Source organism: Bufo bufo, chromosome 10 (genome assembly GCF_905171765.1).
Source record: "Bufo bufo chromosome 10, aBufBuf1.1, whole genome shotgun sequence".
In the NCBI taxonomy this organism is placed as follows: Eukaryota; Metazoa; Chordata; class Amphibia; order Anura; family Bufonidae; genus Bufo; species Bufo bufo.
The window spans coordinates 18,894,750-18,914,954 of record NC_053398.1 but is presented as its reverse complement, the minus strand read 5'-3'; the positions used below and the strand labels follow the sequence as shown (position 1 = coordinate 18,914,954).

The 20,205-nt window shown below is 43.6% G+C and overlaps 1 protein-coding gene across 1 annotated transcript; it reads left to right on the top strand.

Moving 5' to 3' along the window:
• The first annotated feature begins 2,533 nt into the window (after positions 1-2,533).
• On the top strand, positions 2,534-20,089 carry CCND1 (cyclin D1). The gene is made up of 5 exons (XM_040409270.1): positions 2,534-2,887; positions 3,826-4,041; positions 4,897-5,056; positions 11,732-11,880; positions 15,364-20,089. The coding sequence occupies exons 1-5, from the start codon at positions 2,696-2,698 to the stop codon at positions 15,520-15,522; spliced, it is 876 nt and encodes a 291-aa protein (XP_040265204.1). The 5' UTR covers positions 2,534-2,695; the 3' UTR covers positions 15,523-20,089.
• Positions 20,090-20,205: the final 116 nt, after the last annotated feature.

Here is a 20,205-nt window from a genome sequence, read left to right as displayed (position 1 = left end):
ATACAGGCAGGGTGCAGAGTATATACAGGCAGGGTGCACAGTATATACAGGCAGGGTGCACAGCATATACAGGCAGGGTGCACAGTATATACAGGCAGGGTGCACAGTATATACAGACAGGGTGCAGAGTATATACAGGCAGGGTGCACAGTATATACAGTCAGGATGCACAGTATATACAGGCAGGATGCACAGTATATACAGGCAGGGTGCAGAGTATATACAGGCAGGGTGCACAGTATATACAGTCAGGATGCACAGTATATACAGGCAGGATGCACAGTATATACAGTCAGGGTGCAGAGTATATACAGTCAGGGTGCACAGTATATACAGTCAGGATGCACAGTATATACAGGCAGGGTGCACAGTATATACAGTCAGGATGCACAGTATATACAGGCAGGGTGCAGAGTATATACAGGCAGGGTGCACAGTATATACAGTCAGGATGCACAGTATATACAGGCAGGGTGCAGAGTATATACAGGCAGGGTGCACAGTATATACAGGCAGGGTGCACAGCATATACAGGCAGGGTGCACAGTATATACAGGCAGGGTGCACAGTATATACAGACAGGGTGCAGAGTATATACAGGCAGGGTGCACAGTATATACAGTCAGGATGCACAGTATATACAGGCAGGATGCACAGTATATACAGGCAGGGTGCAGAGTATATACAGGCAGGGTGCACAGTATATACAGTCAGGATGCACAGTATATACAGGCAGGATGCACAGTATATACAGGCAGGGTGCAGAGTATATACAGGCAGGGTGCAGAGTATATACAGGCAGGGTGCACAGTATATACAGTCAGGATGCACAGTATATACAGTCAGGATGCACAGTATATACAGGCAGGATGCACAGTATATACAGTCAGGGTGCACAGTATATACAGGCAGGGTGCACAGTATATACAGGCAGGATGCACAGTATATACAGTCAGGGTGCACAGTATATACAGGCAGGGTGCACAGTATATACAGGCAGGGTGCACAGTATATACAGGCAGGGTGCACAGTATATACAGTCAGGGTGCACAGTAAATACAGTCAGGGTGCAGAGTATATACAGTCAGGGTGCAGAGTATATACAGTCAGGGTGCACAGTATATACAGTCAGGGTGCACAGTATATACAGTCAGGATGCAGAGTATATACAGGCAGGGTGCACAGTATATACAGGCAGGGTGCACAGTATATACAGTCAGGATGCACAGTATATACAGGCAGGGTGCAGAGTATATACAGTCAGGGTGCAGAGTATATACAGTCAGGGTGCACAGTATATACAGTCAGGATGCACAGTATATACAGGCAGGGTGCACAGTATATACAGTCAGGATGCACAGTATATACAGGCAGGGTGCAGAGTATATACAGGCAGGGTGCACAGTATATACAAGCAGGGTGCACAGTATATACAGGCAGGGTGCACAGCATATACAGGCAGGGTGCACAGTATATACAGGCAGGGTGCACAGTATATACAGACAGGGTGCAGAGTATATACAGGCAGGGTGCACAGTATATACAGTCAGGATGCACAGTATATACAGGCAGGATGCACAGTATATACAGGCAGGGTGCAGAGTATATACAGGCAGGGTGCACAGTATATACAGTCAGGATGCACAGTATATACAGGCAGGATGCACAGTATATACAGGCAGGGTGCAGAGTATATACAGGCAGGGTGCAGAGTATATACAGGCAGGGTGCACAGTATATACAGTCAGGATGCACAGTATATACAGTCAGGATGCACAGTATATACAGGCAGGATGCACAGTATATACAGTCAGGGTGCACAGTATATACAGGCAGGGTGCACAGTATATACAGGCAGGATGCACAGTATTTACAGTCAGGGTGCACAGTATATACAGGCAGGGTGCACAGTATATACAGTCAGGGTGCACAGTATATACAGGCAGGGTGCACAGTATATACAGGCAGGATGCACAGTATATACAGGCAGGGTGCACAGTATATACAGGCAGGGTGCACAGTATATACAGTCAGGGTGCACAGTATATACAGGCAGGGTGCACAGTATATACAGGCAGGGTGCACAGTATATACAGGCAGGGTGCACAGTATATACAGTCAGGGTGCACAGTATATACAGGCAGGATGCACAGTATATACAGGCAGGGTGCACAGTATATACAGTCAGGGTGCAGAGCATATACAGGCAGGGTGCACAGTATATACAGGCAGGATGCACAGTATATACAGACAGGGTGCAGAGTATATACAGGCAGGATGCATAGTATATACAGTCAGGATGCACAGTATATACAGGCAGGATGCACAGTATATACAGGCAGGGTGCAGAGTATATACAGGCAGGGTGCACAGTATATACAGTCAGGATGCAGAGCATATACAGGCAGGGTGCAGAGCATATACAGGCAAGATGCACAGTATATACAGGCAGGGTGCACATGCTTTGTCTCCCACTAGGGGTATATCTCTATTAGGCTGCTGCCTCCTCCTCCTCCCACCCCCAGGCATCATCATTGTTGAGGAGGAGGAGGACTCTGGGCCATGTTTAAGCTCAGCCAGGCCCCTGCTCCTCTTTCTCTTTCTCTCATTCCCTCTTTTCTGTGATCCGGGGCTGCACGGGCTCCTGCAGGGAAGGGGCACAGTCACACACCAGGCCGGGCACAGGACACTCACCATGGAGCTGCTCTGCTGTGAGGTGGACACTATCAGGAGAGCCCATCTGGACAGGAACCTCCTGACCGAGCGGGTGCTGCAGACCATGCTCAAAGCCGAGGAGAACTGCTGCCCGTCCGTCAACTACTTCAAGTGTGTGCAGAAGGAGATCCTGCCCTACATGAGGAAGATCGTGGCCACATGGATGCTGGAGGTTCGTGCATGGATCTCCCCACCACTCCATGTCCAGGGGTACCTCACCCAAACCTTCCCCAGGCCAAGTGGTCTTAAATCGTACCTCCTTTGGAGGTCTGGGTGGGTGGTCATTACTTAGTTGCCCAAGTCATAGTCCTCACCAGTCACCACACTTTGTCCAGGGGGTAACTAACCCAAAGCTTGGAGGTTCCTCAGCCAAAGGGGTTCTGAAATCTTACCTCCTTTGGAGGTCTGGGTGGGTGGTCATCAGTTGCCGAAGTCATAGTCTATGCCCAAGGGGTTCCTCAGCCAGAGGGGTTTTCATCTTACCTCCTTTGGAGGTCGTCTGGATGGGTGGTCATGAGTTGCCCAAGTCATAGACTTCTTGCTGGATTCTGTGCACATGTTGGAGGCCCAGGCACATTGTGTGGGCTCTTAAGAAAGTTCCATCAAGTAACATGCCCAAGTTCTTGGTGTACAGTTCCTGGGCCTGACTGCCCCTGGGGTCACCTCTGTGCCCTTCTCTAGGTATACAAGGCTTATAGTGCCAGGTTTAGGCTTCCCAGAGGAATTAGGTCCCCATTTATCATTGATGCCCCCCCCCCCCCAAAAAAAAACTAAAAACTGTAACCCAAGTCTGCCATGCGTGGGCAGCCTGTTGTTCTTACTAAGAACTTCACAAAGTCATTGATTTAACCCATGCAAGACTGGCCAAATATTTTTGTACTTGCTTTGCATAATATTATTTATTGGTTGTCTACATTGTAACCATAGTGTGTAGCAGAGCTGTTTGTCTTCCTTTTGCCACCAGTAGGATCACCCCTAAATTGCACCAAATTGACAAACAACCCCTTGTTGCAGCCCAGCTCTGCTACATCTGAAGTGTTCTTACATGTGTATGAGACAATCCCATTCTAACCAGTGCTACCAACTTTTCTTCTCCCCCCTCCTTTTTAGGTCTGTGAGGAACAAAAGTGTGAAGAAGAAGTTTTCCCACTGGCCATGAACTATTTGGATAGATTCCTTTCTGTGGAGCCGCTAAAGAAAAACAGATTACAACTGCTGGGGGCAACGTGCATGTTCCTGGCATCCAAAATGAAGGAGACCATCCCTTTAACGGCAGAGAAACTCTGTATTTACACAGATAATTCCATCAGGCCAGAGGAGTTACTGGTAATTTCCTGTTTACTGTACATTACAGGCCTCACATATGTTTAGGAGACCCTTTTCTTTGCCATAAATGGGGCATTTTATGCTTGGGAGAGAGAGAGAGAGAACTCTTTCTAGGTCACCACTAAAAAAAAAAAAAAAAAAAAAAAGCCGTGCTGCGGTTATTTGCGGTTGGTCACGATGCCTCGTGCAAACTGGGAGCGAAAGAAAAGGAGCATATAATGCAATTTCCTCTGAAATCATGAACAATGTAACATTTATGCACCACGCTTCGACCACATGCAGGGGCGTTCTCTTTGGATTTGGCGCCCTCCAGTGGATGAATGCTGGAAGTGCACCACTGCTTTATGGAGCAACCTGTAGCTAATAGGCATCTGCTGGGAGTTGTGGTTCCACGGCAGCTGGAGATTATATTAGCAGAATTCTTAAGCTTTTACCTAGATTTTATATCGATATACCGTGTCTGTGTTATGTATAGACATCTCATCTATATACCCATAGTATGTCAACTATATACAATTAGTATATTTTCTATATACTCACAGTATGATTATATATATATATACACACACACACACTTATAGTATGTCATCTATATACCCATAGTATGTCATCTATATACCCATAGTATGTCATCTATATACCCATAGTATGTCATCTATATACCTGTAGAATATTGGCTATATATATATATATATACCCATAGTATGTTGTCTATATACCCACAGTATGTCCTCTATATACTGACAATGATATATATATATTCCCCTAGCATATTTTCTATATACCCAGTGTTCATTTTTGTACCATTCCTGTCACTATCTTGCACCGGATTCTTAACCCTCTCTCTCCTTGCAGATCATGGAGCTGTTAATACTGAACAAGCTGAAGTGGGACATGGCCTCTGTGACTCCTCATGACTTTATTGAACATTTTCTTGACAAAATGTCACTGACTGACGACACCAAGCAGATCATCCGCAAACACGCCCAGACTTTTGTGGCTCTCTGTGCTACAGGTACGGGTGTTATAAGGCATGTTCTGGAAGTGCCCTTATTGCTGATGCTCACCCTACTCTTCCCACTGTTACTGTAAATGCAGAGAACCCATTGTACCTTTAACACCCCACCCTTCATGTTGTATTGTGGATTACTGACTATGGGGGTTAAAAAAAAAAAAAAAAAAAAGTGCTGGAAAAAGGTAAGTTTAACCACCTTCCATGGTGCGCGCGCACATACAAAAAAAACCAAACCTCACGTGCAGCCTCTAAGCTAAGTTTTTTTAAAATTTGCAGATGTAGCAGGGCTGAAATTGCTCACGTCATAGGCTTCTATCACTGTGAGTGGTGGCTAATGACAAATTGCCAACTCGGCTCTGCTACCTCTGTGCCTATATTGCTGCTGCTTTGTTTCTTTGGATCGGGGCAGCGCCGGCGCCGCTGTTGTTTTGCCAACTGGAGGCCACGCCGCATTGTGTATTGGACAAATAAGCAGCATTGTAACGGCTCGGCACAGTCGCTGGGAGTTGTCAGTTCAACCAAGCATATCATGGTGCGCTAATGGTCAGCGCCGAGATTCTGTGCAGTCGCACACTCCTGACTGTGTTCCTGAAACTGACACCCACTGCTGACGTCTGCCGCTGACATCTCCGCTAGATGCACAGCCACTGCTTTGTGCCTTATGCTAGAGGCATGTTTCTGGGGGGGGGGGGGGGGGGGGGTGAAGCTTCTGCCATACTGAGTCATGTGTTGACTGTTTGATCTAAAGATAATTGCCGGCGTGACCTAGATCGCCACCTCGATTACATAAGATTGCAAATCTGTCGTAAACCTATGCTTATACCTTTGGGCAATCGCTTAGAAAGCAATTCCTCGAACCCATGTTTTTTTTTTTTAACTACCTGTAAAGAAATATACAAAGTTGCCAGTGTTCTTGATACAATGTAACCGGTTCCTATGTTGTCACCAACAAACACCATGAACTTAACCTCGTTAATAGCACGTGAGTCAAATATTCGCTATACTTTGCCTCCAGTGCTGTGCGAAACCTTTCCTTTACCCTATGCGCGTTAATGATTTATGCGCCGTATGGTTGTTGCGACCTGTTTAAAGTGACAAACCAGTCGCAAAAGTATGTGAGCGCCCCACCCCCACCTTTCGGAATGCCACAGAACACGCTTGGAGGATAGGTGCCAAATAAGCACGTCCCCGGCAGACGGTCTGATGGGACCAGGTGAACCCAGTGGAGCGCACCTGAGATCATGTATGTTTTGTTTAACCCCTCGAGTGCTGCAGCTCTTGATGGCATTGCCCTAGAGCGCTGCTAGGTTAACCAAGCCCGGCCGGCCGGGGTGACCTGTTTTTGTATGGCTCTGACCAGTGAAACTGCTGAATGCACACGCAGTTCAAAGGTTGCCGGCTCGGCTTGTCAAGAATCCGGTACTTTGATCTGCCTCCCTGTTGTTTCAGGCTAAGGTGCGCACCGCGTCATCACTTTCCTGAGGCTCCTGTGCAGTGACCGAGTCTGATTTCAATGGGATACTGTTATTGGACTGGGTAGTAGTAATATGCAGCAGCGGACCCCTCCCCCCAGCCTGGCGCTCCTAGGGCATGCTGAGAGTTGTAGTTCTGCAATTACTGAAGATTGTCATATTATGCAGTAGATTCTGGAGTGACTTGTACACCGCAGACTGCAGCTTTTCTATGTATAGATTGTTCTTTCTTTGTCTTGTGCTGCTGTCTGCAAGGAATAGGGACGTCTGTGAGCGGCCGAAAGAATTGTCTGTCTTTCCTTTTCTTTCTTTCTAGCTATTTATCTCTCTCTGTCTCAATCTATCTATGTCTCTCTTTCTATCTCATATCAATCTATCTATCATCTATCGATCTCATATCCATCTATCTATCTGTCTCTATCTGTCTCGTATCAATCTATCTCGTATCAATCTATCTCGTATCAATCTATCTCGTATCAATCTATCTCGTATCAATCTATCTCGTATCAATCTATCTCGTATCAATCTATCTCGTATCAATCTATCTCGTATCAATCTATCTCGTATCAATCTATCTCGTATCTATCTATGTATCTATCTATGTATCTATCTATGTATCTCATATCTATGTATCTCATATCTATGTATCTCATACCTATCTATCTATCTATCTATCTATCTCATATCTATCTATCTATCTCATATCTATCTATCTATCTATCTATCTCATATCTATCAATCTATCTCGTATCAATCTATCTCGTATCAATCTATCTCGTATCAATCTATCTCGTATCAATCTATCTCGTATCAATCTATCTCGTATCAATCTATCTCGTATCAATCTATCTCGTATCAATCTATCTCGTATCAATCTATCTCATATCTATCAATCTATCTCATGTCTATCTATCTCATACCTATGTATCTCATACCTATCTTTCTACCTCTATCTATCTATCTCTATCTTTCTCTCTCTACCATTGGTTCCTCCATTTATCTACACTTGCGTGGTGAATGTTCTCTTCTTTTTGGCATGTGCCACTAAAATGTAGAATCTTTTAACCTTTCATTGAAGCCGGGGCTTGTATAATAAAGGGTCGGTGATTGTGTCCCGCGCGCTGTCTAAACAAACGCGGGAAGCAGCGTGCAGCGCACACATGCGCGCACACACCTCCGCGTTGAGTTATGAGGCCAGTTCCCGCCTGCTGCCTCTTCTGGCCATGATTGATGTCCTCAAGTTTGATTTGGCTGCATGAAAGGATTTTCATTCATGGCTCTCAGACGGATGGAATGGTTCCTTTTTTACAGGAGAAAGGCGGGGGAGGGGGTTACTCACTAAAATGGGAATCTCCCCCCCCCCTCCTCCTTACCCCCCTCCTTTAGCGTTGCACAGCCTGGGTGCTGCTTTGTGTCCCTTCATGGTGGCTGGCGCTCTTTTCTTTATCAACGCTGAACTTGTTTATTCTTTTTGGATGAAGTCTCAGATAGGCTGCCGGGGATGCGTGTAGGCCCCTTCTCTTTTGTGTCCGTGTCAGGTTCAATTCATCTCACCGCTTCTCTCTTGTTCCTGAGCGTTCAATAGCGCAAGATGAAGCAATGGAGTCTCACAATACTGACACACTCCAATTGCAGGGCTGGGGCCCCCTTGATTAATATGCCAAAATTAGTGGTCTCTGCCCAGATTATTCCACCCTGAATGTAACCAAAAAAAACCTTGGACGTGCTCCTTGTCTGGAGTACTTACGGGCTTGTAGTAGACCCCTGTGGTCAGCCTGCCTTACACCAGTGACCTCTGTAGGTTTAATATTTAATTATGCACTTATTTAATTAATTAGTTTCTTTATTTTTTATTTAATTCATTATTTAGATTGTTATAAATACATGAAAAAACGTTATCAGCAGGAGATGCCATGTCCAACACGCCTCTCGGGTGTGGACGACCCTAGTTGTCCATTGAAAATAATGGATGCCTATTGATATCAATGAGCTGCCTGTAATACCATTGAATTTACAATGTGGTTCCTCCTCTCCTGCCCCCCCTTCCCCCTCCCAATTCGGTCTTCCAACGGCAAGACCCTCAGCAATCAATTGTCACAAGTATGTATTGATTGAATTAGTTTGTACTCCTGGGTTACAGGGAGAATTGCTGTGTCATGAGCCTCTTAGATGGCTCAAAAACTATTTAAATGGTGTATGATCTTCTTAAATGATGCATCAGCTTCTTAGATGGTACATGGTCATCTTGATGGTGGATGGGCTTCTTAGATGGTACATGGGCTTCTTAGATGGTATATGGTCCTCTTGATGGTGCATGGGCTTCTTAGATGGTGCATGGACTTCTTAGATGGTGCATGATCCTCGTGATGGTGCATAGGCTTCTTAGATTGTGCATGGACCACTTAGAGGGTGCATGGGCTTCTTAGATAGTGCTTGAGATCCTAAGATGGTGCATGGGCTTCTTAGATGGTATATGGTCCTCTTGATGGTGCATGGGCTTCTTAGATGGTGCATGGACTTCTTAGATGGTGCATGATCCTCGTGATGGTGCATAGGCTTCTTAGATTGTGCATGGACCACTTAGAGGGTGCATGGGCTTCTTAGATAGTGCTTGAGATCCTAAGATGGTGCATGGGCTTCTTAGATGGCACTTGGGCCTCTTGCATGGCACAAATCACAAGTATGTATCGATTGAATTAGCTTGTACTCTTTTTAGATGGCCCAAAAACTTAAAATTTTTTAATGGTATATGAACTTCTTAGATGATGCATCAGCTTCTTAGATGCTACATGAAGTTCTTAGATGTTACATGGACTTCTTAAATGCCGCCTCTTAACGGGGCATGGAATTCATAGATGCGGCCCCTTAATGGCACATGGGTCTCTTGGATGGCGCATGGGCCTCTTGGATTTCACATGGGCCTCTTGGATGGTGCTTGACATTCTTAAACATGCCTGGGCTTCTTAGATGGCATATGTGCTTTTTAGATGTTCTTAGATGGTGAATGAGATTCTTAGATAGCACTTGAGTTTCCTAGATGGTGCTGCATTTTTTAGATGGCGCATGAAGTGATATAGTGCATGAGCTTCTTAGATGGTGCCCTTTTTCATTCCATCTATGGGAATGGTATGAGCATAATGTATGACCCGTATATTGTGACACTGGATTATATGGACCCTCTGAAGAAGGTCACTATATAGGCAGCCATGTTTGTGAATTGAATAGGAATGAATGAGATCCGAGAGGGATTGGCATCGGGCAGCAGTCAAGTCCTCTAAAGGGTTACCCTCCACTCTTCCTAGGTGAAGGGCCCGCTGTGATTAATGAAAGCCAGCAGTTCATTATTTTATCCAAGGACTTAAAGGAACAGTAAATAAACAGAACATAACACAGAGAAGAGCCTTTGTCAACAGTTCATTTTTCAGAGCAGGTTCCTAAAACAAACTTCAGAAAATGACTCTGCAAACAGTCCAAGGCCTCAATGGTCCTTTCAACTGTGCATCCCCCAAAGTTATTCCTGGGTGTAAACGGGACTGTGTAATTTGCATAAAGAGTGGGAGGAAGTGTGTATTTACATGCTCTTATGGGGTGAGATAATCCTAAGGGGGTGTCTCGATGAATGAGTCACTATTGGGGCACCATGGTGCCGCTTATCTCCATTTTAAGGGATGCATTCTGATTGGCAAATCTCATGTACATTTTTTTTTTTTTGTGCAGATTTCACTTTTTGCAATGCAAGGGTGAGATCTGCTGCAAAACCGCAGATCTCACCCTTGCATTGCAGAGGGAGCTTTCCCAGTCTAATTAGTTAGTTCCTTACTAGGTCGGTCCTGGTAGGTTTGTGGGAATTAGATGGTAAGCTCTTCTGCTAGTGATTTTTCTGCTCGCAATCTGCTGCCCGAAACGGGGGGGGGGGAAAAAAAAAAAGGGAGGCTTTAAAAACGCGGATTATTCCTGAGAGAATGGCGCGACTGCTGAATGGGGGGGGGGGGGGCAGTCCGGCCTCTTCAGGAAACACGAGACTGGCTTTGTATAGACCTACAGCAATGCAGCTTGGACGGGGTCCCAGTGTCCTGGCACCATTGTGTCCCAGCAGAATGGAGCCGAGTGTCGCCTGTGTTGGGACCCCCGGCACTTAGCTCTGGCACATTTCATTCAGCCTCTGTTGCAGTGATGGATGACGGCCAGTGACTGGCAGCTTAGTCCACGATAAAGGCTTTCTAAAGGTGTGATCTTGGTTGGAATAGGCAATTGCCGGGTTTGTGAAAGCGTCCAGATATTTTATTACTAACTGCTTGCTGTCTCTTTGGGAAGCCCGGGAACAATTCAGACCCTTAATCCTGGAAGCGGCGGCAGTAATGTGCCCGGGAGAGCATTACCAGCATCACTTTGAAAAGCCGCACGGAGTGAATTCTTTTGTGCAAGGAAAGCCAAAAGTGACTTGATTGTGTTACATGACTTCTACTGTACCCAGAGCAGGGGGCACCGTCGGGGGACAAGCTCGTTACAGCACTTTGTTGGATTAAACTATTAGAAGACAATCTGACATCTGCCTGAGGTTCCGCAACCTTCCCAATAACAAAAGCATCTTGAAATTAATGATGTCGGTATTTACTGCCGTTATAATGTGCTTCGAATACAATTCAAAACTGTCCAATTTTTTTTCCAAACAGCGCCCCACTTGTGCGTAGGGTGTGCCTGGGATTGCAGTTCTTCATTATTTAAGGTTTGTCTGCTGCGATTTTGATGGTCTATCTTCAGGCCATATCTCGTTGGTGGGGCTGTTTGAAGAGGCCATGGCGCTCCGGTCCCTGGCCAGTGACTTCACATTCGTTGGTCACACGACCTAGGCGCAGCTCGGTCCTGTTCAAGTGAATGGGCCTGGGCTGCAATACCAAGCACAGCCTCTGTACAATGTACGGCGGAGAGACGGCAGAGCTCATCGGCCTCTTCAAACAGCTGATCGGCGGTGGTGCCCCCCACCGATCAGATATTGACGACCCATTTTGAGGATTGACCATCAGTATCAAATCTCGGACAACCCCTTTTAAATAAATCTGGCTGAGCTGCAATACCAGACTCGACCTATAAATGAGAGTGGCGCCGTTTCTAAAAAAAAAAATTGTGAAAATAGAACCTTATTTTTTTTATCCTCGAGATTTTTTAGCCTTTTAACTAATCCTTATTGTCTCTTTCTTTACAGATGTAAAGTTTATATCCAACCCCCCCTCCATGATCGCAGCTGGGAGTGTAGCAGCCGCCATACAGGGCCTCAATTTGGGGAACACAGACAGCATCCTCTCTTCTCAACGCCTTACCCTATTCTTATCACAAGTCATCAAATGTGACTCGGTAAGTAGATGATTGATGACCTGCTATAGACGAGTGCCTACAGCCCCCAGTGGCTGGCATTTTGATGGACGGGTAGAGACTCCTGCCCTCCGACATGTGCCCTCCGGCCTTAAGTGCGGCACTTCAGTGACTTAATAGACCAGGAGGCTTAAAGGGTCTATAGTCGGTGGCCTGTATGATGTGGCTAGCATATTCTAATATTTACATATGGCGCCGCTTATCTGTTGAGAAACAAAGGATGGGGCAGGATAGAATATCACCTGACCGATTCTTGCTTCTCCTGAGCTGTCACGGGGCTATCTGACTGATCTCCTACTTGTGAATCTGCTATGTCAATGGCCAGCTTAGTGACCCCCATATAGTAATAAGCAGCTGCCGTGCACATATGGCACCGCTTATCTATCGGGAGGCAAAGGATGGGACAGGATAAACTGTAACCCAACCAATTCAGAAGTGTGTATGCTGGGGGTATCTGACATCTCCTACTGGTGGATCTGCTATGTTGTTGGTCAACTTACTGACCCCATATAGTAATAAGTAGATATGGCGCCACTTATCTATTGGGAAGCGAAGGATGGGATAAAATGTATTATGACCGATTCTTGCTTCTCCTGAGATGTCAGGAGTCTTTCTGACATCTACTGCTTTATCTGCTATGTAGATGTTCAACTTAGTGACCCCATATGGTAATAAGTAGATATGGCGCCACTTATCTGTTTGGAAGCAAAGTATGGGACAGGATAAAATGTATTCTGACCGATTCTTGCTTGTCCTGAGAAGCTCTCTTACCACTGGATCTGCTATGTTGATGCCCAGCTTAGTGACACCATATGGTAATAAGCAGATATGGCGCCGCTTATCTATTAGGAGACATAGGATGGGACAGGATTAATTGTAATGGAAAAGGCTGATGTTAATCAATATCCCCAACCCCTGACACATTGACGGCCGATGATCAATAAGCGTTTGAGCTGAAAAACAACAGAATCTGCGTCTCTTTCTTTCTGGGAACTGAAGCAGTTTTTCCACATTAAGCCGTGCAGCCAGCGTTACCGGTAAACATCATTTAGGCCCATCTGTGGGCTGCTTACAGTAGCATTTGTTAAAAATAACCTGTGGGAAGTGTGAGCCGAAGCGATCTTCAGCCCGAGGCACGTAGCGTCCCGCGCCTCCAATGGAGGGGCCGTTTCAGGCCGGCCCCACAATATGGCCGCCACTTGCCATTTTCCATCTCTCCTGTATGTGTCCCGACTTATCGGGCTTAATCTACCGCGCTGCTCTTGGCCTCCCGTGTCCTGGACAGATAGTTTTCAGTTGTGCCATTAAACTACAGAGGGTTTGGGGACCGAGTGCATCGCGGGCGGCGAAAATCCGAGTAGTGAAGCGGAATTTTTTTTGGCAGAAAGTAGTGAAGGGTAAAGTGAGCGCCCCATTGTTTCCCTGCCTCGAGCAGTTTCCATCTGACGATAGTTCTCTCACGTGGGGGGCCGAGCGGCCCGTGTGGTGAGAAGATCATTGTCCCTGGTTTAATGACGCAGGACGCTCGTTACACGGGTTAAGTACATTGCTCGCTGTTATCAGGCAGCCTGTTAATATGGAGTCCAGAAAAATATCCCCTTTTAATGGCCACCTATCGTTAAATTTTCAGCAAAAAAAAAAAGCAACATAAATGATTTAGACCTTGTTCCTAATAATCATAAATGGCACATGTGTTGCCGCCACTAGGGGGCAGTCTGTATGTGGTGCAGCTGGTGGTTTTATGGCCGTGCGACCCTATCTAGTACCTAAATCTCAGTATCCTCTCCCATACAACCTCATCTTACGGCTATCATTTGGTCCGTGTTAGGCCGTCATGTAGAAATTTGAATGGGACAGGTCGACGAGAAAAGTTCCTAGTCCCTTCAGTCTTATCAGCTATTCGCCCTGTGATTCCATTAGGAATCTCTGTTTCTGTTTATGGGACTTCCTTATACCAGTGACTACTGTTTTATAATTTTTCATTTTTTTTTTATCATATATTTTTTTTGGTCTTGCCCATTTATTAAAGGGCTTCTGTCACCCCCCAAAAGTCATTTTTCATTTTTGGGCTAATTAAAATCCTTATAGTGCGATTATTCAATATATAGTGCTCTTACCTTTTTCTGTGTTTCTTTAAAAACCGCACTTTTATAATATGTTAATTACCTCGCTACCAGCAAGTAGGGCGGTTACTTGCTGGTAGCCGCCGCATCCTCCTTTAAAAAAAACGCCCCCTCCTCCTGTTGATTGACAGGGCTAGCGAGCGCTCTCCTCCTCCGGCTGGCCCTGTCAACAATTCAAATCCCGCGCCTTACGTGTCTTCATTCGGCGCAGGCGCTCTGAGAGAAAGACGCTCGATTCCTCAGCACTCCCTCAGTGCGCCGATGACGTCATCGGCGCAGGCGCACTGAGGAAGCTAGCGTCCTTCTCAAAGAGCGCCTGCGCCGAATGAAGACACGTAAGGCGCAGGCGCGGGATTTGAATTGCTGACAGGGCCAGCCGGAGGAGGAGAGCGCTCGCTGGCCCTGTCAATCAACAGGAGGAGGGGGCGGCTACCAGCAAGTAACCGCCCTACTTGCTGGTAGCGAGGTAATTACGGTAACATATTATAAAAGTGAGGTTTTTAAAGAAACACAGAAAAAGGTAAGAGCGCTATATATTGAATAATCGCACTATAATGATTTTAATTAGCCCAAAAATGAAAAATTACTTTTGGGGGGTGACAGAAGCCCTTTAAATACAGAATTAAAGGGCCTGTCGAGAACATTATAAATTAGCATTGGCCAAGATTTTATAGACTTTACAAACCAGTTAGACCACTCCTTGGGCCATTTGACTTTGCTAGTGGCCAGAAAATCAGACCGTTCTTAGATAGAAAAGGTTTGAGTCCAATATCAGATTTCTGTGTAATTTGGCCCTGCTTTAAATAAAGTTTGCTTAAAAATATACAAGCATTTGTCTCTTTTTCAATGAACTTTATATATATATACGTTCATGAGAACATGTTCTAAAGAGGTTGGCGTTTTACGTATAAAGTTTACTGGGACGAGCCCTGTTTGTAATATAGGTCACGGACTGATTTGGTACGGAGTTCAGGGACGGCAGCAACATGGACTGTGCCCTTTGAATATGCTTAGGACGTGTAGGTAGCTTTTAGGCCCATAAAACTGTGTAAAAGAGAAACTGTCTTTAGTTGCCCATGGCAACCAATCAGAGTGCAGCTTTCATTTCATATTCTACTCTTCAAAAATGAAAGCTGCGCTGTGATTGGTTGCCATGGGCAACTAAAGACAGGCATTTAATAAATCACCTTTTTTTTTTTTTTTTCTTTTTTCAATAAATTTTATTTAAAAACAAAGACTTTCTTTAACAATAATGCAAAATCCATTTTTGCTATGGACTTTGGTGTTATGTGACGTAATTATGCATCCTAATGGTTTCGTCTCCTTTTTCTCCCCTCTTTAGGACTGCTTGCGGGCTTGCCAAGAACAGATCGAGCTGCTCCTAGAGTCCAGTTTGCGTCACGCTTCCCAACAGATCAATATCTCATCCGACACAAAGTCCGTGATAGACGAAACAGACCTTTCCTGCACCCCGACCGATGTCAGGGATGTCAACATCTGATTACGGATTGGGGAAAACGCAAAAAAAAATAAAAATAGTGACTTTTCGGCGACAGCGTGAGGTGTGGATACGTCTCCTGGGAACGAACTTCTCCCGCGATCCTCATGTAAAGAGCCGATCCTATGGACGTATATATCTTCGGGGAAGAAATACTGCTTTTTTTTCCTATATACCTGTGACTTAAAATAATAATCCCCCCCAAAAAAAAACTCTGTTAAAAAAACAAAACAAAAAGAGAAAATAGTATTTGCATAAACCGACGTCAGGTTTGTGCTAGAAAAAAAGAGGATTTTTATAAGACAGTAATCAGCTAGTTTTTATATTATACGTGTTTATGTCTGTATGTTGTAAAAATAGACATTAACACAAGTCAAATGTCTCCAGGGGAGGTACTAAAATTTGGTTCCTTATGTGTAAACAGCCATTTTTAACGTAGAAGAGGCTTTTTAGTTAGAAATGTTTTTTAAAAAATTAAATTTTTTTCTTTTCTTTCCCTAAAACCACCTGTTGCTCTTTGCGGTCTTGGCGTCTCTATAATCTGCTTGCTATTGCATGTAGTCACTTTATATTCTTTCTTTATGTGTTTTTTTTGTTTTTTTTTGTTTTAGTTTTATATCCTCTTCACTTTATAAATGGTTAATGTAACCCATAGTATATGTTTAGTATAGTGCATTACTATATGTTAATCATGATGTACGGCTGTGGATTGCCTGCGGCTTGTAGGGTGCCAGTTTTTACAACGTCTCAAGGCTTAGTTTACCGCCCTCTATTTTGCTCTATTATTGAGAGATAGCGATGGTAATATATTATATTTTTATAACTTTTTTTTTTGGTAGCTGCCTCTGTGTTAAAAAAAAAAGAAAAAGAAAGAAAAAAAAAAGAAAAAAACTAAAATTTTTTCCAAAAACTGGCATCGCCCCATCCTCCGCACCCTATTTCCCAACCCACCCTCCCCCCCAAGCCTAAAAATGTCAGGAATCAATCCACAGACCAGTTTTCTTGGTGTTATATTCTAAAACCATTCCATTTCAAAGCACTTTGGGTCCTTTTTCTTTTAAGTTTTTAGCGAATATGTTAGATGTGGGAAATCAACAAAAAATGGAATGGTTTGGAATTGGCATTCGAGCGGAGCGAGTGATTACTACTATAAATCTCATCAGGGCAAGGGGGAGCCCTGCGGCTGGCTCGGAGAGTTCTGGGAGTTGTAGTTCGTTTCAGGTGCTTGGCGGACGTTTTGTGGGCAGTCGCCTGTCTTAAAGGGACGGAAGGGGCTCGTTTCTGGTCCACAAAATGGCTGCCGTTGCCTGGTGTCTGTGATGAGTACGATCTCGGGAGCCACAGGTTACCTACCCAGGTATTAGAAGATATGGTTAGACTCATTAATGGGGACACAGCGGTACATGGATTTTTTTCTTTCTCCCATGCTACGGTGTCTGCTGTGTCCGTTTTTTTATGTTTGCATGAGGGCAAGTTAGCATTAAGGCTTTACCACATGTTGATGTTAAAGAAGCTTTTGTTGTTTTTTTTTAACACTAAACTATATAATTTATCGCTAAGGCTTATATTTATTGCAAGAGATCCTCAAAAGGCCAGTATCACCTTTTTTAAAATGAAAATAATGCAACTTCCCCTTTAAATAGTTTTTGTAGGCCCCACCCCCTCCCTCCCGCGGCCGTAACAAAAATAAGGTTTCCAATGACGTTGGCGATTTCAACGTCACCACACAAAGCACTGTAAATTAATCGTGGAGATTGTGTACTTGAAATTAGCTGTCTCAAATTTTCCCCACTCTCCCAGGTCCACTTCACCCCCCATTTTCCCCATCACCACCACTTTTATTTTTGTTCTTAGCTAAAAGACAAAAAAAAAAAATCTTATCAAATTTTTGCACATTGAACCTCTAAACCTTGTTATTTTATTAAAAATGAGAATTGTTTTGAAGGGAAGCGGTTGACTTCGGAGGAAGAATGTATTGATGATGAGTTGTGCAGGTGAGAAGATGCCCTTAATGTGTTGATTGTTTCAAAAAGATAAAAGAAAAAAAAAAAACCTAAAAAAGAATAAGGAAAAAAATGGAAAAAAAATATGAAAAAGGAGGATTTCTCCAGTTTTTATTAAAGCTGCTATGGATTGAAACTCCCAGCATGGTTTTGAAAAGTTTAAAAAAAAAACAGTGCTTCTCTGTATCTACGGTATGTCATTGTTTTATTTTGCTGCTATTACTTTGTAGTCCTTTTTTGTTATGTCATGTCTTATACTGCCATTTTTCTAGAATTTAATTTTCTCATAGAAAATTATATTGTCGACTTCCATGTTTTTGTTTTTGATTTTAAATTTTTTTTTTTTAAGTGTCAGTTTTTACTTTAATGTGATTACTGCTCAATTCCAAAAAGATGAAAAAAAAAAAGTTCTTGTTTCACAATACCTCATGTCTCATTGTTGTCACGTCCAGGTTTTATTGCACCCTGGTTTTCTATCTGTCAGGCCTGCATTTGAGAACTACGGGGGGAATTTATCATTATGTGTTTGAGACAATTTTTGTTAGTTTTTTTTTAGACTGGAGTTGCTTTGCGCACTTGTGCTAACTTTTATGAAGATGGTGCTCGGTTTGATTAAATTTGCCGCGAGTTGTGATGTGGTTTCGCCACTGTCGGTGAAAGTGCTCACGAGGGTTGCCTGGAGATGCAACTTTTTAAAAAGTGGCACATCATAAATGAGATATAAAAGTGTTCTAATTTGTAATCACTCCACTTTTGAACGTGGCGAAGCTCATCAAAAGTCGCAAAATTTCACCAAAAGTCACAAAGAAAATGTAAAAAATGTTTTTACACCACAAAATTGTAGCAGATTTGATAAATACCTCCCTGCGTTCATAATGAGTCTTGAATGATCATTGTTGTTAGTTTGGTGTTTTTTACATATTTCAGACGTTCCGGAGAATTCTGATTTGCGTTGGGATGTGTATGTAAAGTTGGTTTAACTGCTTTAGGTAGGTCGTTGATTGGTTGATTTGAGGTGTAGCAGAGGCCTACACCCCGAGAGGTTTCTTTGGTAACTTTGAGGCGTGGTTGAAATGGCAGAACCAAGTGCAAGTCACCATTATGGGTCAGTACTATTTAGAAACTTTTTGGATTGACCATGGTGGGTCTATGATTTTTAGACACATTACAGGACTGTGTGGGTCAGCTTGCTTGGAACTTGTAGCCACTCAATGGCCACAGGGTAAGCTGGTTTAGATGCACAATACAAAGGAAGAACCGGCATCATTATGGGTCAGTACTATTAAGAATTTTAGTACTGACCATGGTGGGCCCATGATTTTTTTTTTTAGATGTTGTGGGGCAGCATGCTGGAACTTGTAGCCACTGAAACAGTAGGGTGAGTTGGATATGGCCAGTATGAATGTTCCAAAGGAAGACTTGGCATCATTATGGGTCAATGCTGTTAAAAACATTTTTAGATTGACCATTGTGGGCCCATAAACTTTTTAGATGTTGTGGGTCAACATGCTGGACCTAGTAGCCACATGACTACAGTAGAGTGAATTGGGACAACACCTATGCACAGTCCAAATGAGGAAAAGTCATCTTTACGGGTCAATGCTAGTAAAAAAAATTGACCATTGTGGGCCTATGAACTTTTTAGATGTTTTGGAACCGTGTGGGTCAGTGAGCTGGAACTAAAACCACATGACAACAGAAGAGTGAGTTGGACAATGGCCTATGCACAGTCCAAAGGAACTACAGTCCCATATGGCACCTCTTCGGGATATAGCTGAGGTTGGGTTGTTCACAGAACGTTACTTTACATTTGATACCACTGAAAAGGATACCTTTGTTTTTGTAGATGAAGTTTGTCATGTTGAAATGTCATTAGAATAGGTACCGTGATCTGGACTGAATGGAAGGTGCTCGGTGCTCAATAATGCACCAATGTTACTGAAAACAAAAAACATCACCACAGGTGGAAAAACGTGGAAAAAAAATCTAAAAAAGCTCAGCTGGGCTCTGCATGCTGCTAAACCAAATCCAAATTGGTAGGGAGTAATAATTTACAAATAATTATGGATTTATTTAATTTTTTTGTCGTTTCTGTTGCCAGGGTCCACGTATATGTGGCAAATCCTGTCCAAAAATTCCAGGAATATTTTTGCTTTTATTTTTACTGTTTACCTCAAAAACTCCTCTGTCCATATGACCGAAAAACATATTTTCTTTTCTTTCCTGGACCAAATGTGATAACGTCCCGGTGATTTTCATTTTTATTTTATTTTACTTTTTTGTTGTTGTATTTGCTGGGGCAGCATGTGAACAACTCTTGTTCTCACCTATTGTAACTCCTATAAGGCCAAAGTCTATTGGTTCATGTTCTAATAGATGAGTAATGTTACTTTATTGACTTTTTTTTTTTCTTCTCATTGTTAATTAGCCAATCAGTCATCCTTGTGCATCCTGTTCATGATGGCCGGTCTGAAACGCACATTGTCACCAACAGACCGTTATGTAATATGTCACTCTTGAGTTGAATTACAAAAAAAAAATGACTAGGAATAAACCATTCAAAAACATTGTCTTGTGTGGTCTTAATTTCTTTCTAGAGCGGTCCCATATATAGAGAGAGAGAGTATATAGTATGTGTGCATATTTACCTGTCTTGAGATGTGTCATAGAGACAATGGTCCTC

What these genes read in the sequence shown, in the direction of transcription:
- CCND1 (XM_040409270.1), top strand. Translation starts at nt 2,696, where the DNA reads ATGGAGCTGCTCTGCTGTGAGGTGGACACTATCAGGAGAGCCCATCTG. An exon ending in TGGCCACATGGATGCTGGAG is followed by an intron (nt 2,888 to 3,825) that starts GTTCGTGCATGG and finishes CCTCCTTTTTAG; the next exon opens with GTCTGTGAGGAACAAAAGTG. An exon ending in TGTGGCTCTCTGTGCTACAG is followed by an intron (nt 5,057 to 11,731) that starts GTACGGGTGTTA and finishes CTTTCTTTACAG; the next exon opens with ATGTAAAGTTTATATCCAAC.